The following is a 26562-nucleotide window of genomic DNA, read 5'->3' as shown; positions in this document are numbered from 1 at the left end:
TACCAGCCTTTCAAACTCATAGGGACTCCTGCTGTAAGCTGCAGGGAGCCACAAAACCCTGATCTGCTAGATTCTGGGCTATGAGACCCAAAAAGTTTCTGGTGGTGAGGAAAGGGCCTGCCACTCAAGTTACAAGTTATATGCTGGAGTCAGGACTACACAGACAGCTTGCCTTCTACTGCCCGCGGGCAAAAAGAGACAAACCATGAACTGGTTAATACAGCTCAGCACCATACAGCTATACTGAAATATACTCTTGTGCTTAATATTCTCGCTATTTGCAAACACTATGAATTAAATCAGCAGCACCGAGGATCAAAATATGCCTCTTTAGTCTATCTCCTACTACAAAGTCAAATGAATAAACCCTCTCCCTTCAAGTAGTCTAGGCACACAACAAGGACACCTTTCTTGCCAGCCAGCCTAGCCGAGCGGCAGCAACAGCCCAACAGTGACACCTGCTGGGGAAATAAAAGCAAGGGCTGGCTCATCAGCTAGAGAACATCCGGTTCCTTTTGAAGGTGGCAGAAGGGGCTAATTAGCACCTGTATGTATTAGTAATTTACACTACAAGGCAGCCACTCAAATCACGAGGAAGTGATGCCCCTTCTGTAAAGGGTGTGCACTTGGAACATTCTACAAATGTACCTCACTTTTGAGCAGGCTGTCAGCCTTCACAGTGCATTTCATCCTGGCTCATCTTAAGCGACTCCATAAATAACGTAACTACTGTATTTTACAATAAAACCATGCATTATTTGCATATTTTAAAAGAAAAAATATACATGCACAATTGTTCACAGCAAGATGACAAGGGATTTCATTTACTACAACATACAATTTTATTTTATTTTTTTTTTTAATTTTTTTTTTTAACATTTATTTATTTTTGAGACAGAGAGAGACAGAGCATGAACGGGGAAGGGGCAGAGAGAGAGGGAGACACAGAATCGGAAGCAGGCTCCAGGCTCTGAGCCATCAGCCCAGAGCCCGACGCAGGGCTCGAACTCGCGGACCACGAGATCGTGACCTGAACTGAAGCCGGACGCTTAACCGACTGAGCCACCCAGGCGCCCCTACAACATACAATTTTAAATGTTTGAACTTTTTAATTTAAAACACAAACATAGATTCTGGGTTTTAAATGGTCTACTTTATCAAGAAGTTATTAACATTTTAGTCACATGTGACTATTTACATTTGACTAAAATTTAAAAATTTAAACACAGTTCCTCAGCTCACACTAGCCATATGTAACTAGTGCCTACCACACTGGACAGCACAGATACAAAACGCTTCCATCACTGTAGAAAGTTTTATTGGATGGCATTTCTCTAGAGAAACATATTATTTTCAGATGCACTTATACAAAGAGGGCATATACATGAATGAAAGCTGGCCAAGTGTTGATAATTTTTAAAGTCAGGTGATATGTATATGAAATTTATTATACTTTTCATTTTTATATGTTTGAAGATTATCATAATAAAAAGTTAAAGGAAAAGAAAAATGGTTCACCTAAAAATGAGGTATCACAGCAAGGAACATACCACGGACGACAGTTTAGAAAAATCTTTAGTCACACACACCGGAATTCAAATCCCCACTCAGCAAACTACTCATAGATCTTTAACAAGAAACTTGACTTCTCTGAGCCTTACTTATCTCAGCTGTAAGATGAGAAATTTAACACGTGCCTTGCACAGAGTTGTGGTGGAAATGAGAATTAATACAAAGACACAGCACCAGACACAGTACCTAATATACAGCGACCCTCAGTAATTGGTGTCTCTAATTATTATCAAACAGTAGAGTTTATTTTAAACCACTCAGGTATTTCTCCAAACAAGAACACATGAAAAGGCACTGCTACAATTGAATGGACAAAGGATGACCAGAGGCCCACTGGTACTTGGAGACAGGCACTCGTAGTAACTTCAGCTACTTTTAGAGCAGTAACTGAAGACAGTCCCTTTACAGCTACCTTTCACAAACTTTTTGTATGCCTGCTCTGCGTCAGGCACTGTGCTTGCTCCCTTCCCACTTCTCTTGACAAAGAGGAGTAACAGTCCCAGGCTCCTCTGAGCAAGACAAAATATTCCAAAGCTGGGAATTTAGGAGATGTTAACTCAGAACTGGTGTCAATTATTTAAGCATAGTAACAACCTCTATCAGTGTATCTTTCATATCCAACCAAGTGTCCCTATCTTCCCCTTAGCAACTACCCCCTAGTAACCATCTGGCATTCAACATGCTCTTTCATGCCTTATGATCTGCTGGTCCCCTAAAGTAAAAAGGTCTTTCCCTTTCCAAATCCTAGTCATCTTTCAAGGCTTGGTTTTGTATAACCTTCTTTGATGGTACTTCCCTTTCTCTGAAATGAGACTGCATTTAATCTGAGTACCACACAATGAAGCATTTGGGTCATCTACATTTTTTATATAATTGTATGTAAATAAGTCTTGCCTCTATAATTAATACCCCCAGTGGGTAAAGACCAGGTATTATACTTCTTTTGTATTCCCTACAGTGCCTGGCACAGTGCTGGAAAAATTGTAACCATTCAACAAATACTTATTAACTGGGTAACTCTCTAAAGCATTCTCCCAAAATAACAAGTACATTATGTGCACAATCCATATTCCCACCCTTGTTAGAAGCTTATGTCAGAAATTTCAGTTGCTTCAACAGAGGATGTAATGCAAAGCAATATGCTGTTTGGATCCAACAGGCATATTCTGGGAGTTGGTGATTACGCTAGATGTGACCTTTACAGAATTACAGAAAGAAGTCCCTAATAAATCAAGATAGATGCTCACATAGCCATACATGGAACATGTGGTGGGCGGGTAACTACACCCACTCTGTTTCTTCCATGGAAGAGTTGCCTGGGATGCCGATCTGAGTATGGAGAGTCCTTCCTTCCGTGAATTATTCTTCTTCCCCACCTTGAGGTGAATGTCCATCTGGAAGATCTCCTCAAAGAATCTTAATTAAGCAACTAACTTGCTATCCAAAAAATATGTATCTCTAAAGCAGACTTTCCTCAACACATATATACACGTATTATTTTCTTTTTCCTTTGTCAAGTTGCAATGCTCCAGAAGGTGAACACAGTTGTCCAAAGAGACACAACTGAAAAAAAGCCAATACACTAATCTGTACCAAGCAGGTTCTCTTTTACTACCTATTTCTAAGCACTGTGGACCATTTTCTTTTTCCACAATGACCAGCACTGCACATACAATCCTCCAAGAAGGTCAAAGAACAGGGCAGAGGAAGTCAATGGCTCCACCTCCATTTACATCCCTAACCTGATCTGCACTCTCCTTTAGGCTAACGGTCTCATGAACTTAGCAGAGCCAGGTGACTTAGACTGCTAGGCCCCATCCTATCTCTGCCACCAGAGCAAGTTTTCCAGGAAGATGCAATGGACCTTAGGGAGACCAGAACCAGATGTATGGGTCCCAGACACTCCAGATCCAGCCACAACATCTACAGGACTGAAGGAAGAGACAGAAGGAGAAAAGTAAGGGATACAGGAGAAGACAAGAAAGCACCTGCTTACCTCCTGAGTGAATCTTCCTCGGAGCTCTCCTCAGGCATATCCTGATGTAAGGCCTCCTGTGTTACAGTTCCAGATCTGCTGGACTGGGTGTAAATTCTTTCCCAGTGGCCCGTCTCCTGGTTGAAGGCCACCCCCACAGTCCTCTCCTCCTGCGGACTAGCAGAGCTGCTCAACTCCAGCCTGCTGGAGCTGGGCGTTTGGCCCTCAGTCCGCTCAAGGGGTGGTAACTGGCTGCCACTTGACGGCATGCCCTCGAAGGTGCTGGGGACCTGCCAGGAGGAGCTGGCCTCACTAGAGGAGTAGTTGGGTGTGGTTCTTTCCCAGCGCAGGGTGTCGTTGTTGAAGGTCAGGAGATTGTGGCAGGCGCGGCAACGGTTTAGGTGGCCACGAGACAGGTTGGAGTTGTTCTCGCTGCTGTGCGGGGTGGGCTGGTGGGAGGGGCCTGGCCTCTCAGACTCAATGTTGTTATTGAGCATTTCCTGGGCCTGTTGGGTCTGGGGGGCTTCCCCGCTCAGGCTGTGGTCCAGCTCCTGAAGCCGGTCATATTCCAGAAAGAAGCGTCTCAGGTCACATTGAAGCTCATGGCGAATGCTGCCTGAGTTGTTTTGGCTGGAGCCATTTCCTCCATCTGACTCAGCTGCCAACCCTGAAGCTGGAAAACCCCTCCCTTCTGTGGCTGAAGTGTACACAGACGCCTGAGAGCCACCTTCTTGCTGTCTCAGCACAGACAGCAAACTCACCGAAGAGGCACTGGTCCTGGGCGGAGGCATGGATTCTGCCTCAGAGCGGGAGTTCAGACTGAGCACTGTCCGGGTCCACTCGGACCCTGTCAGCCCGGGAGCTATTTCTCGGTGATACCTAGAGGGGTGGCTGGACAAAGGGCCTCCCAAAGAGCGACGGGTGGGACCCAGACTGAGGTTGCGGAGCGTGTTGCCGGCAGTGCTGCTCTGGACTGTACTGAAGGCAGACGGCCGGTTCAGGAGGCCCTGGTCCTGCTGCGTTGACGAGGCCTGCTCCGGGGGATGGAAGGGCTCGGTCTGTACAAAAGAAAAGGAAGGGGTAGTAGCCCTGGCAGAAGCAGGGGGAACACTGTCCTGGTGTGGCAAGAGGGAAGGAACTCGAGTGCCAGAGCAGCGGCTGCAAAGGCACAGGATCCCAAGGTGCTGGCAGCACTCAGCTGTGGGGTAACTGACCCGCTGTCGGAGCCTGATGTAAGCGGAAGTCCTGGGGCGCTCCGTGGAGGGCTGAGGGGGAGGCGGTGGGGGTGAGGGGGTAGCAGACTCTTGCACTGTGCTTTGCTCTCCCACCTGGATGCCAGAGGAGCGGGAGGACAGCATGTGCAGGAAATTGTGGAGGAGAGGCGTCCGGCGAACTGGCTGTGATTGCAGCAGGGCACGCTGACGGTAGTGGGATAACTCTGTTCCGTCTATGGGGATCTCTGGTTCGTCATCACCCTGCGATGTGGAGCAAGGCGGGGCAGGGGTAGAGCAAGGCAGTTAGGTAGAACCTCCAGGTAAATTAAGAAAGATTAACTGTTGATAACCATCCGCGAAAAACAACCTTCATGGATAGACAACAACTCTACCCCGGAAGCACTGAGGACCAACCGGCTTCAGATTCAGAATCATCCTATGGTATCACATTATTCATTTCCGATTAGCAACATTTCTGAATGAGTACAGCTGGCAAGCCAATTCTATTACAAAATGCATCTCTATGACGGAAGCAATGAGGGGAAGAAAATGTCAACCAGCCCAAGGCACATAATGACAAGCTATCCAACACAGCCTGGTGACTCTAATGAGGCAATCACCTGGGGGTTTCAGAATTGACTCCCCTGTCAAGATTATGGCTATAACTTTGAGCACACAGTCTGAAACTAGCTTTGAATTCCAACTAGAAAAGAAACACCTGGCCATTACAAATGACAAGTCCAAATAATCAGAACTGGAGCACTAGTTGAGAAAACAACCCACAGTTGAGATGCAGTTGGAAATGCTAACTTACCTGCTGATTAGAGGGGTTAACAATTGCTGTGAGTAAGTAGTGTCCAAGAGGGTCAAATCTCACCAGACTGAAAACACAGAAGAAGAAAAAGACAGACACACATAGATGTTAATTGAGAAGAGGAAGCCTGTGTTCAAATTTATAGCAATCATTACTAATAACTGTGGGATTACCCAGGTATCCACTTCACGCCGGAAGCTTTCAAAACTTTCAAACAGATTAAAATAATAAAGTTCAATACTTCTTGTTACCTCCTCACACTTGCCAGAATAGGGGAATATGTATCACAAAAATAATTTCAAAAAGCACCTAGGCTCTCATCCCAAGAAGCAACTACATTAAGCACATACTGGCTCATATCTAAGAGCCTATCATCACAGTAAAGCACAGGTCACTCCCAAACTCTGCCACAGGGTTACTTCTTCCCTCACACAGCAGCTCCACTGGCAAGGAGCAGGGGTTGTGTGACAGTGAACTATCTCAGCATCAAGTAGCTGAGACCAGAAAATTTTCTTATATCCAGCTGCGATACCAAGAGGACCAAAGAAACCGAAGCCTCATCTGTATTTAATTCAGGCAATGTGTGTTTTGATCTTGGGGGCTAAATATCCACAGCAGATCTGATACATACTTACATCTCCATTTTCCAGTTTGATAAACACAGACAACTGGGGCTAGCAACTACCTACCAAGCTAACCTCTACCTGAACAACTTTCAGGTGTTCCTCCCCCACACACACAAAAAAAAGGGCTCTACCCCAAGTCCAGATAGCTTTGAACCTAAAAGACCTTCTAACAACCCTGGTCTACAGAGCCCAAAAGAGGAGGCCAATAAGGAACAGCTAAAATGAACTGTTGATTGGCCAGCAACTTAAAAAGTAGGAGGAGCCTCACAGATAACCCCCTGCTCTGAACAGGCGTAACAAACTGCTTCCTGAGGTGACAGCAAGTGTAAATGCTCTCTGCCATGTGAGTCCTATGCCAAACATCACTAGTGGGCAGAGCACTCACCGGACCCGTTCCATCTCGCTAGCTGTCTTCACCACAGCAAAGGGCTCCCGTCGACTCCAGTCCCAGAAGTGGATCTCATTGGCAGTGGCAATCAGCAGGAGCTGAGCCGTAGGGTGGAAAGCCAGGGAAGCAATGGCATTGTTGCTATCTGTGAACCAGCTTTCACTGCCACCCTATAAATGAACCAATCCCAAATAGTCTCCGGTTACAAACTAGCAGGAGATTAGGATGTCAATTTCAAAAAAAAAAAAAAAGAAAAAAAAAAAAGGACCATTTAAGGTAAAATGACCACTTGTACAGCCTACTTTAAATATGTCCTCTGTAAAGTGTAGAAAATCAGTGATCTGGCAGTGTCACCAATTTATCAGAAAATTATTACTGTCAGCTCAGTTCTCCCAAGTCACCTATAATCCAAAGCAATGAGTATCCACACAATTCCTGTTTCTGAGGCCTGTGAAAACACAAGCCTGGTGCGTGACATGGTAAACAAAAAACCACCAGCAAGTCAGGAAGCATATTGCTTTGGTGATCATGATCAGAATATAATACAATCCTCGCTCTAAAACAAAAGGCATCTATCCCAAACACGTTTTAGAACCTCCTATACTATGTCACGATGGGCAGATGGAAAAACAGTTAAACAGGGTGTTCACCTTAGAATGGAGGAATATTATTCCTATTACTTAAGTGGGCAATGACTACCGCTTACTCACATGTAGTCCTAAGAACCTAGCTAGTTTCTCCTCCAGTTAAGAACTCAATGGTAAACAACTCTCTGCATTTAGAGTATCAAGGAAATGGAAATACTTACATGCAAATCCCAAATCCTAACCTCCCCATCCAGGCAGCCAGAAGCAATAAGGCCTGAGATGGTGGGATGAAAAGTGACACACCACGGAGTGCGGCGGTGTCCAATCAGAGAATGAACACACTTGCCAGTCTTCACCTCCGTAATATAGATATTATGGTTCACGTGGGTGGAGGCCAACAGAGTCCTAGAGGATTGAAGAGTAGGACGTGAATGTGAAGCACACAGGAGGGTAACCAACCTTCTCAGTTCTGGACAATTGGCTTTGGAATATTCTCCACCCTAGCGTGAAAAAACTACACCTTAGGCATTACAAACAACCGAAATATTCTGATCTTTGAAAGCTCTGGCTTCTCCACACATCCCCTTCAGAGAATATTTTTTTCCAGGTAGGAAAATTATCACTCCCATCAGTGGCCTATATCACACAGGCAAAGGATTGTAATTGAGAAACTTCCCAAGTTTTGATCCTCAATGTCTGTTGTTTCCTTTGCTTATTCCCATTATTTCTATGGATAGCACAGCTCATCTACCTTCTTTCCCCTTCTGATACACTGGCAAAGCTCTATTCAAGCAATGTTTCAAAGAACCCTTAGGGATGTAACTTGGAAGACCAAGCTAGACCAAATATACATAAAGCAATGCTATCACAAGTCTTAGGTTAAGTTATAGGTAAGTTCTAGGTACCTGTCTGGGCTGAAGGCCAGTAAGAATGTAGAGCGTGGACTATCAGGCAGTTCTACTCTCTGAAAAACAAACCAAAAAAAAAAAAAAAAATTAAAACACATTATTTATAAACTATGACCTACTCTATCTCAAAAGCACATGAACCATAGTAGATCAGTATTCAGTATAAGCTGAAACACTGGAAACAGTGATCAAAGTCACAAATTGAAAGAGAAATCCAAATTACCTTTAAGAAAAATGTCTAGTTCTAAAGACAAAAGATATTTCTAGCCCATGAATTCTTCCAAATTTATTTTTAAAACTCTGTAGGTTAGATATATCAATTCTCTCACACAAAATAAATGGTATCCCAACTCTACATAATTAGCCCATTCTAAAACCCCACTCTACTGTCCTAAAAATCTTATCCCATTCTACCCCTAAAAATCTTATGTCAAAAATATCCATTGTTCCCACCTTGCCTTCCCATTTCATCCACCGGGTTTTATCTTCCACCAGCTCCTGCAGAAGCCGCTGAGCTCCAAAGGCCCGAGTGCCCCGTTCTCGCCCCCAGAGTATCCGGACAGCATTCTTCTCTGGAACAACCTTCATGGCGTTCAGTAGCCACTGTCACACCAGGCACAGGAAGTGAAGGAGCAAGCAATAGCTCCGCAAGCTGATGCAGCTAAATTGAGGCCATTCAGGTCCTTGTAAGTTGTCTTCATGGAAATCTAAAGGATGGACATGAAATTAAAGAATATCTATTCTGCAATCAGAGAAGCTTCCCACTGAAAACATGATTCTAGCTCAAAGAGGAAAGTTCTGTGTTTTAATTTAATGACACTTTCTCAGGAAAAGACCCTTCTCCCAGAACTTTTTTTCCAAAAATATTTCATCCTTAAATTCCTTTCATATCATCAATAGATCAGCCTTATATCTAAAGAATAAGCCATTCTCTAAAGCAGTTACTCTGTTATTATTTTATCAGATAAGAACTTTTGTTACACATAAAAATAAATAAGGTCTAAAACCCTGTCAAAAACAAAAAACAAAACACAGCACCTGCCCTCCCCTTCTGGGCCACACTGCCTCCTTAGTCACCAGCTTCTCCCCCCCGCCCCCCCCCCCCATCACTTGGGCAGCTTCCAAACCAAAGAACAGGTAACCAATTCTAAAAGGCTATTTATTACTTGAGGGCTGGTTCTTATGCAGCAGCCTCAACTCTTATCTCCTCCCTAAAAGCATGTGCATAAGGACTACTTTGGGGGTATCTTTCTCACTCTCCTTTTCTCTTTTCCACAAAAGTTCCAGAGTAGTACAGAGAGGAGAAAACAGAAGAAAAAAATTTCAGTTCCTTTTTCTCATCCACCACAAGCCATAAGGGCATAAAACTATCACCACACACACACACACACACACACAAAAAAAAGGTCAACTAGCAGCAAAATATATATATACACATGTGCAACAATTAAAGAATTGTGGCTCCTCTATACAATGGAATATGCAGTCCAATAAAATGGCATTTCAGAAGAATACACGTAAAATGTTATTCACTGTAGCACTGTTTCTTCAAATGTTATGGAACATTTCAAATGTGCAGAAAAGTTGAAAAAACAGTACAATAAACACAGTATTCACCAGTTAAAACTCAAGAACTGTTAACATTTGGTCACATTTGCTTTATCTGTCTCTATGGACAACACTATATATGTGTTGTTTTATTTTTTTCTGCACCATTTCATCAGGCATCAATATGCTTTAACCCTATCTACCTTACTGTGCATCTGCAGGGAATAAGGACGTTTGACTTCATAACCACAATACCATTAGGTACACTGATTATCACCTAATACTCAGTCCTCATTCAAATGTCCCCAACTATTTAAAAATGGCTTTAATAGTTGCCTTAAAAAAAAAAAATCCAATCAAAACTCAAGCAATTAGTTTGGATGTTATATCTCTTTAGTTTCTTTTATTCTAGAATGGCCTCCAAATTTTGCTTTGGTTGGTTTTACCTTTACTTATTCACAAGCTTTTTAAAATCCCAGGACAGGTACCTGGAGACTGTCTTACATACTAGTTTTGTCTGATTGTTTCTTCACAGTGCCATTTAGCTTACCTCTCTATCCCTCACATTTACTATAAATAGAAGGTTAGGTCTAAAACACTGATTAGATTTAGGTGAAGTATTTTTGGCACCTGCTTCACAGGTGATAGTATCTATGTATCACCCTCCCAAGCCCCACCCCCTGCTACAATGAAGCCTATCAGGTGGCACATATCCTCAGACTGAGTTGGTGGGACTTGGAAAATTATGTGATCATTTGGCAAAATATGACCACTTGGTTGAGTTTGTAACTGCCAGAGCTCTCTTTATAAAGGTACATCCCTCCCCTTTATAATTAGCCATCTGTGGTTAATATTTGGCCTCGATGGAATATCCTGTTCCTTCTCAACTTTTTGCTTAATGATTTAGCAGTCACTGATGATTCCTTCTTGAATTATTTCCTTTAGGAGCTGAAAAAACGTAGATTCTCAAATTCCATCATTATTTCTACATTTACTAGCTGGCATTGCTTTGGAAAGAACTTTTCCTTAATAACTGAAGCACAGCAAATGCTTTTTTTTTTCCCCTTTAATTACTACTTCTGTCTTATTGTTTGTAACAGCAAAAAACTGGGGACAACTAAAGTGTCGATGTAAAAAGGGGACTGGATGACTAATCTACAATAAGGAAGATTCTCTGGGTACTGATAACAAGAAATCTCCAAAATAAAATATTGCTAATAGGGGTGAAAAAGCAAAGTACAAAACAATATGCATAGCAATGCAACTTTTTGAATAAGAGAAGAAATTAATGGTCACTCGTTAGGGACTAAAGGGAAAGAATGAATGGAGATAAATATGGAAATAAGACTTCTCAAATGTTTTCATTTTGTGTCACTTTTATTTTTGAAATGCATTACCTATTCAAAAAATTTTTAAGTGTATTTATTTATTTTTGAAAGACAGAGAGAAAGAGAGAGAGACAGAGCAGGGGAGGGGCAGAGAGAGAATCCCAAGTAGGCCCTGAGCTGTCAGAGCCCAACGAGGAGCTTGAACTCACAAACTGCGAAATCATGACCTAAGCTGAAATCAAGAGTCGGACACTTAACCAACTGACTGAGCCACCCAGGTGCCTCAAAAATCTATTTTTAAAATTCTTTTTTTTAATGTTTATTTATTTTGAGAGAGAGAGAGAAAAGAGAGCTCGTGAGCAGGGGAGGGGCAGAGGGAAAAGGGAAGAGAGAATCCCAAGCAGGATCCACACTGTCAGCTCGATCTCACAAACCATGAGATCATGGCCTAAGCCAAAATCAAGAATCAGACACTCAACCAACTGTGCCACCCAGGGGCCTCCAAAATTTATTTTTTAAATATTTAATGACGTGAAAAAATACAGTGAAAAAAGCAGAATAGAAAATTACACATATAGTATGATCCCTATTTTGTTAAAAAAAAAAAAAAAGATCTTGGAGAACAGTGATACAAAAGAAATATAAAAAAAAAAATACTAACCAGGGCACCTGGGTAGCTCAGTCAGTTGAGCATCTGACTTCAGCTCAGGTCTCACAGCTCAGTTCATGGGTTTAAGCCCCACATCAGGCTTGCTGCTGTCAGCACAGAGCCCACTTTGGATCCTCTGTCCCCCTCTCTCTCTGCCCCTCCCCTGTTCATGCACTATCTCTCCTTCTCAAAAATAAATAAACATTAAAAAAAAAAAATACTAGGGCACCTAGGTGGCTCAGTTGGTTAAGCATCCAACTTCCGCTCAGGTCGCGATCTCACAGTTGGTGGGTTCGAGCCCTACGTCAGGCTCTGTGCTGATGGCCTGGAGCCTGCTTCGGATTCTGTGTCTCTCTCTCTCTGCCCTCCCCTCCTCACACTCTCTCTCTCTCTCTCTCTCTCTCTCTCTCTCTCTCTCTCAAAAATAAATAAACATTAAAAAAAAAAACAACTAACCATGCTTGTCTTTAGGTGGTGGGACTATAAGTAACTTAGTACTTAGAAGAGGTAATGTTCTCTTCACTTTTTAAATTTAAAAAGTAATAAATGCTTATTGTAAAAGTGAAACAACAATGGGCTTTTTACATTTCACAAATGGCTGCAATATGAAAAGTATACAACTAGACGTATCCAAACACAGACAGAAGGGAAAATATTTATAGCCTGTGCTGAAAGGAGTTTTCTCCCTGGCATATTAAAATGTAAAAAGCCAGAAAGACTCTACAGAAAGACACAACTCCAAGTTCCTAGACGGATACAGCAGAGTTCCCTAAGGAGTGATGAAGGAACAAACTCTAGCCTATATCCTCACGGGACAGCTCTCATCCCTCATTAGTGCACGATATAAATATGTACACACTGAACATGTCAACATTCTGCAGGCCAACCTCCTGAATAAACTAAAGATGAAGTAACTGGAAGGAAATAATCTACTTGGTGACCCTAACAACTCACGGTTTAGTACCAAAAGTCTGGAAGTTAAACCGCCACACAGCTGAATAATCATTAACCAGGAAGGTGCCAGAAATACAGTTCCCATTAGTTCATCTTAATCCTTTACTGAGTCTAATTTTTTTTTTTTTTTTTTGAGCCTATAATTCTTTTACCTAATACAGAGAAGTTCAGAAGAAACGAATTTTGGGGCACCTGGGTGGTTCAGTCGGTTAAGCATCCAACTTCTGCTCAGGTCCTGATCTCACCATTCATGAGTTTGAGCCCTGCATCAGGCTCTACAATGACAGATCAGAGCCCAGGGCCTTCTTCGGATTCTGTGTCTCCCTCTCTCTCTGCCTCTCCCCTGCTCGCTCGCTCTCTATCTCTCTCCCTCCCTCTCAAAAATAAACATTAAAAAAAATTTTTTTTAATGAGTTTTGAGGGGCCCTTGTCTTAAGAGCGTGACATAAAACTACTTTCACAGAAATACATTTAAACCATTTATAATCTTGAGGCACCTGTGTGGCTCAGTCAGTTAAGCATCTGACTCTTGATTTCAGCTCAGGTCATGATCTTGCGGGTTAGTGAGATCGAGCCTTGCATCGGGCCCTGCACTGACAGCATGAAGCCTCCTTGGGATTCTCTCTCTCCTTCTTTCTCTCTCTGTCCCTCCCCAACTCACACGCAAACGTTCTCTCTCTCAGAATAAATACACTTTAAAAATTAGATAAGTAGGGGTGCCTGGGTGGCTCAGTCGGTTAAGCGTCCGACTTCGGCTCAGGTCACGATCTCACGGTTCGTGAGTTTGAGCCCCGCGTCGGGCTCTGTGCTGACAGCTCAGAGCCTGGAGCCTGTTTCAGATTCTGTGTCTCCCTCTCTCTCTCTGACCCTCCCCCATTCATGCTCTGTCTCTCTCTGTCTCAGAAGTAAATAAACGTTAAAAAAAATTTAAAAAAAAAATTAGATAAGTAAACCATTTACAATCTTCTAATGTGGTAAAAATAGCAGCAGTCCAATTCATACCAAAAAAATCTGACCTTCTGAACCTGTGTGACTCAAGAGGAAGAAAATATAGGTCACAAACATCGTATGATTCAGAAAACTGTGATATGACCTGAAGTTCCTACAGGAATCGGAAGAGGAAAGAGCTACTACAAATACCAGTTATCAAGAAAACTAAAAACTCAAGTCTGAGCTTAGCAAAGAGCTTATCTATCAATTCCCAAGGACCCAGACACACTAAAAGTTCAAACAAGAGAAAGCTGGACTGATGCCAGAAGTCAAAGGGCCTGAAACAATTGCACGGTCCCTCTTTTGTCTGAAGAAAAATATTTGCTCTGTTTCTTGAAAAGGATAAGAGACTTCCACTCCTTACAGCTACCTGAGAAGAGACTTTACTTTGTTCTCTATAAGGAACAAAAGGAGCTAAATCAGACTGAAGCCAGACAGGCCCTGTTGCTGAGGAGGAAGTGCCAGTCAAGTGTGTTTTTCATTCCTCTTTTTAAAAAGGAGGAAGAAACAAGTTTCCCAATCTGTCCTTTAAAGCAGGCTGAGACAAAGGGTGCCAAGAATAGTCTCTGTGATGCCATTACACAGTCCCCAGAATCAATTCTCCGTCCCCCAAAGCCTTATGCAAGGAGAACCAGAAGGACACACAGAAATGTGTACAAACCCCACCCCCCATGACATGACTGAGCACTCAAAAAAGATGGGAAGATAATCCACCTTTAAAGACTTTCTCTTCTTAATTCTAGGACATAATTGCATTTAACAACTACTAACAAAAATCACCTATAGAGTATGCCACAACCCAGTGGGAACTAAAAGTTAGATTTAAAGGTTCCTCTAGCAATTTGACTAATGCCAGAAACTTTACTCCACCTTCTCCCTAGAGGACTTCAGGCAAGTTACTTAACCTCCCTGAGACTCAGTTTCCTTCTTTGTAAAACAGGAATGGCAATATTTGCTTCATCAGGTTGTGGTGAGGCTCCAACACACAAAGAGTGGTGGAGTGTCAAAACTATTGCTGTTACTGCTGTCACTAGTACTGAATACTCCTCAGGGTTCACCGTGGTCTCCTTCGCCAAACAATACAGCCAACTAAAACCCCAGAGACCCAAGATGCCACCATTCCCAAGAGTAGCAGATTTTTCTAAGAAATACTTCAAAGGCTATTACCAGACAACAAAGTAAAAAGTACTCAGGAAAATAAAGGATTATTTGTGTGGCAAAAATAATTAAATGAGATATGAGCTACCTCTACAAAAGTCAAGTGAATTAAAAAACAACCAGGGATACCTGGGTGGCTAAGTCAATTGAGTGTCTCTCGATTTCGGCTTGGGTCATGATTCCAGAATTGCGGGATCCAGCCCTGTGTTGGGCTCTGTGCTGAGTGTGCAGCCTGCTTGAGATTCTCTCTCTCTTTCCCTCTGCCCCTCTCTCCCACTTGTTCTCTCCTTCTCCCTCTCTCTCTCTCTCTCTCTCTCTCTCACACACACACACAAACACACACTCACTCTCTCTAATAAAAATAAAAATAAGAACAGAACTAACTCAGAACTGTATCTGCAACCTGGCTAAAAATTCAGACCCAAAATCCTACCTTCCAATAGCATTCCAGGAGTGTGAATCAGAAAACTAACAGACCTCGAACGGGCTGTTAAAATGAGTCCAATCACCTCATTTCTTGAGTATCTGCATCTCTCTCCACTGCACTAAGTAGGCAGTCTAGGAGTCCAATCAACTGTGTAATACCAACACACATTCCATAACACAGAGGATCCATCCCAAGGTTAATTCTCTCAAGAAAAAAAAAAGTTCTTTAAATACTAAATCTAGGACTACTTGCATAAGTAAAGCTCTCCCAACAACTGGAAAATTAGCAACAGAATGTCAGGCCTTTAATTAGAGGCCTAAAAGTGGCCCAGTACTCTTTAGAAACTCCACGTAGGTGGAAATATACACAGTTTTCTACAATTGGCAGCTTTGTTTTCATTAATAGGACTTTTTACAAGACATTTTAGGATACTTCAAATGACACTATATAGGATCCAAATCCAAAATCCAAAATGAGAGTGCCACAGCCAGCAACCAGACTAGAATACTTCCACACAGCCCTGCCTGACTCCTAGACTAGACTGAGCTTAGAGGTGGGCAAGAAAATTCAGGGAGAGCATCACCAATCTAGAACAGGTAGACACAGGTAACACATTCTGAAGGCAAGCACACCTGGAAGCAGAAAAACTTCATCTATTGCCTGAATTGTGTAGTACTAGGTATGGACTTCTAAAAGATACCCTAGGGGCAGGGCACCTGGGGTAGCTCAGTCAGTTAAGCATCCAACTCTTAATTTCGGCTCAGGTCGTGATCAAGCCCTGAGCAGGGCTCCACGCTGAGTGTGGAGCCAACCTGGGATTCTCTCTCTCCCTCTCTCTCTGCCTCTCCCCAGCTTGCATACGCATGCCTGCTCTCTCAAAATTAATAAACATTAAAACAAAATAAATAAAATACATGAAATAAAATAAAATAGAATAGAATAAAATAGAATAAAGATAGCTTAAGGGTACCTGGATAGCTCAGTCAGTTTAAGCATCCGACTCTTGATCGTGGCTCAGGTCTTGATCTCAGGGTCATGAGTTCAAGCCCCACGTTGGGCTCCACGATGGACATGGAGCATACTTAAAAATAAATAAATACATAAAATGCATAAATACTAAAAAATAAAAGATACCCTAGAATATGCCAAAGTGATAAATGTGGTTAAATCCAGATAGAGAAATTTTAAGTAATTTTTTAATCCATAATTTCTAAATAAGAGCTGGCCTGGTATAGCGGTATATGGGCCCTGCAATCAGACTGGCCAAGTGAATCCCAGCTCTTCATTTTCTTGGCAAAAGAAGGTTTCTTGAAACAGTTACTGAACCAGCCTATACTTCAGTTTCCTCGTCTATAAAATGTGACCACTGAGAGTAGGTATATAACAGGGTTACCATGAAGATGAAAAGATTTACCAAATGAAAAGTGCTCACTATTCTAGAATGCCAATGCTTGTACTAGAATAATAATTTCATTCCGCCATGAAGAATTAAAATTAAAATAGCAGTAAGAGGGGCACCTGGGTGGCTCAGTCAGTTAAGCGTCCGAGTCTTGATTTTGGCTCAGGTGATGATCTCAGAGTTTGTGAGCTCGAGCCCTGCATAAGGCTCTGTGCTGACAGTGCAGAGCCTGCTTGGGGTTCTGTCTCCCTCTCTCTCTGCCCCTCCCCTGCTTGCCCTCTATCTCTCTCAAAATAAATAAAAGCAAATGTTAAAATAGCAGTAAGAAAAATTTTTTAAATCAGATAAATGAAATTTAATACAAATTCTCTTAGGCGAAATGAAACTGTCCACTGTAGCAGTCTCCAAACCATTTCATATAAAGGGTCTGAGTACTGACATCTTTAAAAAAATAAAACTACAGGGTAATGGTTAAAATAACAATACCCAACACTTTCACAGTGCTTTTGACGTCCCAGGAACTGTTCTTCGTACTTTACATAAACTAATTTATGATCCTCACAGCCACCCCATCAGGTTCGTGAGGTCCCAAGGGAACAAGTCACACTGTCAGTGGTGGATTCAGGATTCAAACCCAAGCAGTCTGGCTCCAGAGTATAAATGCTTAATTACTACAGAAAACTCCATAGTGCCTGAGATAGAACTTCCTAGTCAGTCTCTCTTCTAGTCATTTACTAGCCTCACATGTATTAGCCCCTCAATAATTGTTTTACCGCCTTACAAAATCAATTGGAAATCTGTTTGCTTAATATTTGTAATGTTCATTTCCTCAAAGGAGAAGAAATTAAAGAATGACAGCAAGGAAAATGAAAAAATTCTCACCCCTTCCATCAATATATGGTTTTTGAGAGAAAAAAGGACTCTAAAGTCTTTGACGAGAAATGACTCTGAATTTGATAAAATACCATATGAGAGTATATCATGAAATTCAGCCACTCTGTATTTACCCTACACAACTACCAACTCCATCAAAGTAAAAAAAAATTACTTATCAACAGGAAATAGAGATAGATGCCACAGCAAATTTACTTCTGTCTGGCTGCTAGGCCAGAACATAAATCTTGAAAACATTAATCAACAGAAGATATGATTCTGCGTACTCAGTCAAACCTGTGTATACTCTTTTGTCAAACATGAACTATAACATAAACACATCTGAGAAAAGAAGGGGACTCTTACATGCATGGTCTCATGCCAACCCTTTCTCATCCATGTGGCAGGCAAAGTGCTAGTGACCTCCTTGCACTGCCAGAGTTAGTTCCAAATCAAGATTCTCTATAACCAACTTAGTTTACCAGCCTGTGCTAGACTCTCTCCAAAGACAGCTGCCATCAAATCCTTCCTACTCTACTCCCATGCTGCCCCACCCATCAAGGGATAACATATTTCTCATCGCCCTCCCCGCCCCACCACCCGAATATGGGGCTGAACTTGTGACTTGTTTTGACCACAGAATACGGCTGAAGGGCTGTGTCAGTTCCAGGGCTGGCAGCTTCATATTTGAAAGACAGCATATTCAGAACAAAGTACAGAGGCAGTGGACATTCTGAGAGCAGGGAAGGGAATATGAGATATTATATTTTGGGGGCTTGAAAGTGCCAGATATAAAGGTGATGTGATTTAACGGGTAGAGATATGACAAAGACATAAGAAGTTTCAATGACGGACTCTTACCACTGAGTTGTTATATAATCTTTTACAAATCACACTGGTGCTGAATTTCATTTTTCTCCAGGTACAAACTGAAAGTAATAATACCCTTTTTGTAACTTAAAGGAGTCATGTCCTTGGAGAACATCAGAAGAAATGGGTTACAAAACATTCAAGGCAGAGTTACTACTTTTGGAAGTACAAGCCAAGTTAAGAACTAACAATAAGGACAGTGCACAATAAACAGGAGTTCGTACAAAGAAGTCTGGCACCTTCAGTTACGAGACAGTGCAAAGGAAGCTACAGGAGCCATGAAGCAGAATCAGAGAAGACCTTTAATTAATCACCTGACAGATTAGAAGCAAATAATTTGAGAGAATCAAAACCAATGCAATCAAAATCAGACACATTCTTCATAAGAACCAAAAGCCCAGAGATAAAACGCTAACAGAACCTACACCCCTACTGCAGATATGCACAACATCTATGTTCTGAATTACAAAACTCTTCAATACAATTGTCTCCACCTAGAAAGCCAGGCTAAGACACGGTAATGAATTGAGTACCCGGTACAAAGACTGTCAGCCCAAATTTACCAAGAGATAAGCAAGCAATACGACCTCTTTTGTTCTCATATCCACCATCACCCCCAATGTTTTTTTATATATATCAATTCAGAATAAGGCACACTTCTACATGGTATATCACAAATAGGCTAACAGCCTTACAAAATGTTTTGAAGATACAAAACTAAGTAAATTCTAATTACTGTTTTTATAATAAAGAGGAGGAAAAGGCACTAGCTTTTCTGCTGCAGAGTTTGCTTACTAGGGTTCCTAAAGTAAAAATAACATGACCTAATGTCTGAAACACAGCAGAGTTTGTACTCACAAACAAAGTGTGATCAAAACTGGAAACAGAAAGCCGTAAGTTCCAAATCTGAGACTGACAGTTTTCCTTATTGTCACTTACCTCAGAAGGATAACGAAAAAAGGAATGAAGTGTTATCTGCAAACTATTCTGGGGAAACCGGACTAAGAATACAAGAATCCCTGGAAACTCAAGGAAGAGCAAGGAGGAAACCACTGAACCAACAAGAAAGTGAAGCTCAATTTTTGAGTCCCAAGCTATCAACAGAATCAAGAAGCCAGGAAGGTTAGCCTTAAATGCACAAAAATGGCGAGAGACTTTCTATTAGTAAGCAGAGAAAAAAGAGTAGCTTTTGATGAAAGAAATTTCAGAGGCAAAAACAGCTTAACCCCAGAACTGGGAACTGACCCCAACTGCCTCAGGCAAACAGACCTAATGACTTTGGCAACAACACCCCTTTCATCCACCCACAATATTAGGAGGCTGAAGTAAAGCTGATTTCAAATCATGAAGGATCACATCTTTCTGTTTTCTGCACAGTCTTTGGGAAAAAGAAGTGCAACTCTCCCCCCCCCACAGTAACACATTGCCCCCAGGATTCCTGGAAACCCCAGGAGCCATAGCAACAGTATTGTTAAAAGCTTGGAGAACATTAACCAAGAATCCTCACGAACCCCAGGACAGATGAGATTACTGAGATTATTGAGATGAGATTATTTAAGAAAAATAAAACCTGGAAGAGGTTACGAAATGCATCTAGCTTTGCAAGAGGCATCAGTAGCCAAAGCAGGATTTGAATTCAGGCTTTTTCTTCAGATAGTATCAGAACTTGACTCCCAGTCCTTGGCTCGGCAGATACTGTGTTCAGTGTTCGGTGTTCTCCAATGTTAGAGTCAGCCCAGGTCAGGTTCTTGGCTGACCAGAATAGGGAAAGAAAAAATCTCCCTCAAGGCTTCAGGAAAAGAAGTCAAATTAGTAAATGTAGAGCTCTTATGCTAAAAGGTCCAGATGCCCCTCCATCTTGCCAATCACATTTCTCACCCAATCATAATAAATCACTGGATTTAAGAACCTGGATTCCATTTCCCCAACTTTCCGGATAAAAAAACAGTTAAAGAAGGGGAGGAGAAGGGGACACCTTGCTGGCTAAGTCGGTTAAGCGACTGACTCTCAGTTTCGGCTCAGGTCATGATCTCACGGTTTCATAAATTCACTGCAGTGCAGAGCCTGCTTGGGATTCAATCTCTCTCTCACTCTCTCTCTCTCTTTCCCCCCTCCTCCACTCACTCACAATAAATAAACTTTAAAGATTTTTAAAAAAGGAAGGGGAGGAGAAAGATGCAAAAGCAATGATAGCCAAGAAATGTTTATTGAACATTTACTTATGTACTCAGCACTATTCTAGGCACTGAGAATACTTAACTGAACATCCTTGCCCTCAAGACGCTTATGTCATTATGTAATTAAAAATTGGGGCGCCTGGGTGGCTCAGTCGGTTGGGTGTCCGACTTTGGCTCAGGTCATGATCTTGCAGTTTGTGGGTTCGGGCCCCGCGTCGGGCTCTGTGCTGACAGCTCAGAGCCTGGAGCCTGTTTCGGACTCTGTGTCTCCCTCTCTTTCTGACCCTCCCCCGATCATGCTCTGTCTCAAAAATAAATGAACATTAAAAAAAAAAAAAAAAAATTGAGGAGTGCTGCCAACACCCCGGCGGAGAAGCTGAGGTCATCAATGAATCTGAAATATTTAAAGTGGATACAAAACCGTTTCAGCAAATGCAGACAATTAAGGGTGTTGTTGTGGGCGATGGTGCCGTTGGTAAAACATGCCTCCTGATATCCTACACAACAAGCAAATTTCCACTGGAGGAGGTACCGACTGTTTTTGACAGCTATGCAGTCAGTTATGATTGGTGGAGAGCCATATACCCTTGGACTTTTTGATACCACAGGGCAAGAGGATCATGACAGGTTACGACCGCTGAGTTATCCACAAACAGATGTATTTCCAGTCTGTTTTCCAGCGGTCTCTCCATCCTCATTTGAAAATGTGAAGGAGAACTGGGTGCCTCAGATAATTCACCACTGTCCAAAGACTCCTTGCTTCCTTGTTGGGACCCAAATTAATCTCCGCGATGACCCAAGATTGAGAAACTTGCCAAGAACAAACAGAAGCCTGTCACTCCAGAGACTGCTGAAAAGCTGGCTCGCGACCTGAAGGCGGTCAAGTATGTGGAGTGTTCTCCACTCACACAGAAAGGCGTGAAGAACGTATTTGACGAAGCAATATTGGCTGCCCTGGGGCCTCCAGAACTGAAGAAGACCCGCAGGGGTGGGATGCTATGGACGTCTCCAGACCCTTTTCTGCACAGCTGGTGTCAGCATCGTACTAAAAGCAACGTTAAATCAAACTTAAGATTAAAAATTAAAATTCGTTTTTGCAAAAATAAATAAATAAATAGAGGATACTTTAGTGGCGCCTGGGTGGCTCAGTCAGTTAAGTATCCGACTTCGGTTCAGGTCATGATCTCACGGTTCGTGGGTTCGAGCCCCGCATTGGGACCCGTGCTGACAGCTCTGAGCCTGGAGCCTGTTTCGGTTTGTCTCTCTCTCTCTCTCTCTCTCTCTCTCTCTCTCTCTCTCTTTCCCCCTCCCTGGCTCACACTATCTCTCTCTCAGAAGTAAATAAATGTTAAAAAAAAAAAAAAATGAGGATATTTTCAATTACTCAATTACTCAATACGCTAGGAAGAAAACAAGGATGGGGCGCCTGGGTGGCTCAGTATGTTGAGCTGCAACTTCAGGTGAGTTCGAGCCCTACATCGGGCTCATTGCTGTCAGCGCAGAGCCCACTTCGGATCTTCTGTCCCCCTCTCTTTCTGCCCCTCCCCTGCTTGCGCTCTCTCCCTTTCTCTCTCAAAAATAAACATTAAAAAAATATGGAAAGGAATGTTTTTGGGGGGGCAGATCAAAGGGAGGAAATCAGTAGCTGAGCATCATTTCCCATTTTTCTGAGGGAGACTGAGAAACTGAGTAAGTCAGGAGAAATTTTTTAGTATTTTCATGTAACTTAATACTGTAATAAATACAATCCAACATTACTTCCTATTGTTAATTACACATAAGACTAAATTTAAGTAGCATTTAAATCCTTTACTTCAAAAGTAAACAGTGATCTTAAAGCCTTGTAAGTACACAGCAGAAAAATCCGAATATTTATCCAATTATGGCCAATTGATAAACGAAAGTGGCAGAACATAACATACATTTAAAGCAATACTTTTATCTAACAGTCATTGAACATTTGCTACACACCTGGCAGTGCTAAACACTCTTCCATATTATCTCATTTATTTCTCACAATGACACTACAAAGATAGGTACCATCATTATCTCCATTTCATTTTGCAAATCACAAAACTGAGGCTTGAGGAGTGAAACGATTGGCCCATGTGGAGAAGAGATTCAAAATCCAAATAAGTTGCCAAAGTGCATGCTCTAACCACTATACACACTGCTTTTATAGAATCGGCATTAAACCTCAGATCCAGAAAAATTCCTTTTTGTGTCCTCACATCTAGCAGGTCATAATTATAAAGTTGATTCAGAAGAGAGAATGAATAAATTCAAATGAATCTGAGTCAGAACACAGTGACTCATGCTATATACCCTGACATCCATGCCTCAACCTACCTATCCATAAAAGGGACTACTCTCACCACAGCTAACCATTACTTGCCTCCTGGCGGGTTGTATTAGTTAATATTTGTAATTTTATTTAATTTTTTTAAATGTTTATTTATTTTTTGAGAGAGAGCACAAGTGGGAGAAGGGCAGAGACAGAGGGAGACATAGAATCTGAAGCAGGCTCCAGGCTCTGAGCTGTCAGCACAGAGCCCAAAAAGGGGCTGGAACTCAGGAACCTCAACATCATGACCCAAGCCGAATTCGGACGCTTAACAAACTAAGCCACCCAGGCACCCCAATTTCTCCCTTTTTTTTTTTTTAATTTAAAGAAGACATACCATAAAACCCAGCAACCACACTCTCAGGCATTTATCCCAGAGAAATGCAAAACTTACACAAAAACTTGTACACAAATGTTCACAGCAGCTCTATTCCTAATAGCCAGGAACTGGAGAAAAATTCAGATGTTCTTCAATGGACAAATGATTAAACAAACTGTGTAACATTCAAAACATGAAATACTACTCAGCAGTTAAAAAGAAAGGAACTATACTGATTGATTCAGGCAACCAAGTTGAATCTCCAGGGAATTAGGCTGAGTGGAAAGGCCAATCTAAAAGGTTACATATGCTCAGGTCATGATGTCACAATCTGTGGGTTTGAGCCCCACTTCGGACCCTGTGCTGGCACCATGGAACCTGCTTGGGATTCTCTCTCTCTGTCCCTACCCTACTCATGCTCATGTTCTCTCTCTCAAAAATAAATGAAGTTAAAAAAAAAAGAACTTTTTATAACTAAATAGCTACATATGGGGGCACCTGGTTGGCTCAGTCAGTGGGGCATACAATTACATCCTTTTTAAATTGTAGTTGACCTATGTACATAGAATTCTTGAAATAACAAAGACCAGATTAGTCGGGGGGGGGGGGGGGGGGTGCGGATTACAGATAGGGCAAAGGAAGTAGGAGATGAACCGCCTTCTCCTATGGGTATTTCCCCTTGATTCTCTGCAGAAAGCTTTACTGCAACTTTACCCATTGCACTTGCCTGATGATTTATGATTTGGGGATGGGTGTGGCTATAAAAGGGCATCAAGGGAGATCCTTGTAGTGATGGAAATGTTCTGTATCTTGTTTCAATGGAAATATCCTGGTTTTGTAAGTTATTAAAATTGGGAGAAACTGGGTAAAGGGTACACTTGATCTCTCTCTCTCACATTATTTCTTAAACCTGCATGTAAATCTACAATTATCTCAAAATAAAAGTTTAACTTAAAAAAAAAAGGTAACATATGCTCCTCAGTAACAAGTGAAAATTAGTCTGATCAATCGCCCTCCCAAACCCTCCCATTTCCACCCTCCTGAGATAACTATGCAAACTCACTGCTTAGACAAACATGTAGGCATCTTATTAGATGTTCTGTGTATCAAAATGAGATTATATATACTACATATTACCCTGCAACCTACCTACTTCACCTATTATCACTGTATCATAAAGAGCTTAAAAAATCTTTTAAGTGCCAAGCAGGATGGCAGGTATAGAATATTTTCTGACTGGTACAAATCTGACAATGTTTATCATGTTAATATACGGTAGCTGAGACAGCATCGTTTAGTGAGTGCAAAAGAGAGTTCCGTACAATACAGAAGGAGTATTGTAAAGAGATCCGCACAAATGCAAGGTCTTCAGCAGCTATTCTAGGATCCCAAATGCCTCCTCCATGGAACTATCCTCGGGGGCCCACAGAGGAAGAAATGCTAAAAGATTTCTTTTCAGCAGAAAAGTGCTAGAGGGGATAATTCTCCCACATACTCAAGGCAAAGCAAACAAACTTCTCTGAAAATATATTACTCCTTCAAGCAGAAGTGCAAAATGCACAGTTGATAATTTTTAAAACATCCATTTTTGTAATAGCTACTACCACTTCTATTGAGTGCTAATGTTTTATATATTCTATCTCTAAAGCTCCCTCCTACCCCAGTCCCATTTTACAGACAAAAACCTGGCTCAGTGTGAAATTGCTCACCCATAGTCAAACAGTGAGTACACGGTAAAGTTGGTGTTCAAAGCTATAAAACTTGTGCTTTTCCTACTTTATCCGGTTTTTCTATATTACCACATACTAACAGAAGAGAGTCAATAAATTTAACACTGTATTTAGTGTTTTTAGTGTATTTAGGCAGAAGCCATTTTCCACATATGTCTGCTGACTTTGATCCAATTTTTTCCCCCATTTAGTATATTTTGGGGACAGTATACTATGTAGCACTATTGTAACAGGGACAGAAAGGTAAACAAAACCTCAAAGAGCTCTCAGTCTGGTGGGGAGTCTGCAACTGTTGTACACTGTAACTATATAGCTACTATACTGAAATGTAGCAAGTACTACCCACAAGGAAGTACAAAGTGCTATGTGTTTGAAGAATCCAGCTTCCACCCAAAAGCAAATGATAATCTCTCACATTAGCTTCCTTACAATTAATTGCTCTTCATTTCAATTCTGCTCTGATATACAACATCCTTCCATATAAAACACTGCTTTGGTCATACTCAATAAGTACAAATGAAGGCCTGCCAACTCAGGTCAGCATAAAGCTCCTTCTCTAAAAGTAATGATGCAATTTTTTAAAATTTTGGCAATGAAAATGAAGTATCTTTAACCTTTCTGGTCAAACAATGGATGTACGGAATTTAAACTGACGAAGACATCATTTTGAACATAAGATCTTACAAAGTTAAATTCACCTGTCCATCATTACAAGATTCACTAAGGGTAGCTCTAAGACAAAAGCCCAGGTTTCTCAAGTCATTGTATGGGGTTCCTTTTCACTACTGCTTGTTTCTTTTAAGTTCAATGAAAACGAACTTAATGAAGTTCAGGTTTTCTCTTTTCATCAACAATAGATGCATCCATGAATAAGTAATCATGCACAGTTCAAAAACTATCAAAAACAAACATGCTGAACACCATAATGAGGTACATATAGAGGTAAAGGACTGCCTATCCTTGGTATGGAAGAAGTTCTTCAGGTATTTGGTGGGGGGGGATGTCAATAGATTCTTAAAAAATTAAAAAAGCCATCAACAACATCATCATCATCTCAGCAACAGCTAGTATTTTAGGGGTATCCACTATGAGCCAGGCAACTTGAAGGTGAAGGTTCTTTCTGATCCTTACAGCCACTCTTGAAAGAGAGGTGTTTGCACATACTAGGTTTATAGAAATATTCCCAAACTCCACAGCCACCCCAGGGGCTAATTCCAACTCCAGAGTGCCTGCTCTTTTCCCACTATCCCACACTCCCTAAGGACAGAATAATTGCACTGCATATGTGGCTGGGACATCAAGTCACTTAAAATTTTGACATAATTTCCCGACTGGCAGTTATGTAATTTAGCCACTTTTCAATCTTCACGTTTTTTAACTAATTTTCTTTCATGATTCCTCAGTGGCCTTCCAGGTTGCTTTCTTTTCTTTAAGAAGCAGAACCCTTTTTCCAGATGAAATCTTATGTGAAAACACTAACATATAAAAGAGATCAAAATGAGCTGCTCTGGTTTAAGCAGAGTGGGAGAATCAAAACTCTTCCTGACTCTCACGCCACCCCATAGGCACCTCCAAAGAACACACTTAACTCTGGGCACCTGGCTGGCTCAGTTAGTAGAGCATGCAACCCTTAGTCTCAGGGTCATAAGACCACAATGGGCATGGAAAGGAAGGGAGGGAGGAAGGGAAGGAGGGAGGGAGGGAGGGAGGGA

At 41.7% G+C, this 26562-nt stretch overlaps 1 protein-coding gene and 1 pseudogene across 10 annotated transcripts in view; one reads left to right on the top strand and one right to left on the bottom strand.

Moving 5' to 3' along the window:
- Positions 1 to 26562, bottom strand: part of AMBRA1 (autophagy and beclin 1 regulator 1) — a 177836-nt gene that overhangs the window by 137365 nt on the left and 13909 nt on the right. For 5 of the 10 annotated variants that reach the window (XR_008421142.1, XM_053899775.1, XM_053899770.1 and 2 more), the window contains exons 2-8: positions 16109 to 16219; positions 8538 to 8791; positions 8082 to 8140; positions 7398 to 7581; positions 6587 to 6759; positions 5576 to 5642; positions 3569 to 5022 (exon numbers count right to left, since the gene is read on the bottom strand). Coding sequence is in view for 9 of the 10 variants with exons in the window: in XM_053899775.1 (XP_053755750.1) it covers positions 3569 to 5022; positions 5576 to 5642; positions 6587 to 6759; positions 7398 to 7581; positions 8082 to 8140; positions 8538 to 8672 (2072 nt within the window). In the remaining variant the exon portion in view is untranslated. The remainder of the gene's footprint in view (positions 1 to 3568; positions 5023 to 5575; positions 5643 to 6586; positions 6760 to 7397; positions 7582 to 8081; positions 8141 to 8537; positions 8792 to 16108; positions 16220 to 26562) is intronic. The other 5 variants (XM_053899776.1, XM_053899777.1, XM_053899778.1 and 2 more) reach the window with 2 other exon arrangements.
- On the top strand, positions 20829 to 21640 carry LOC109245160 (cell division control protein 42 homolog; annotated as a pseudogene).

Source organism: Panthera pardus, unplaced genomic scaffold (assembly GCF_024362965.1).
Source record: "Panthera pardus isolate Hobbes unplaced genomic scaffold, ASM2436296v1 HiC_scaffold_12, whole genome shotgun sequence".
Classification (NCBI taxonomy): Eukaryota; Metazoa; Chordata; class Mammalia; order Carnivora; family Felidae; genus Panthera; species Panthera pardus.
This window is presented reverse-complemented; position numbering and strand designations above follow the sequence as displayed.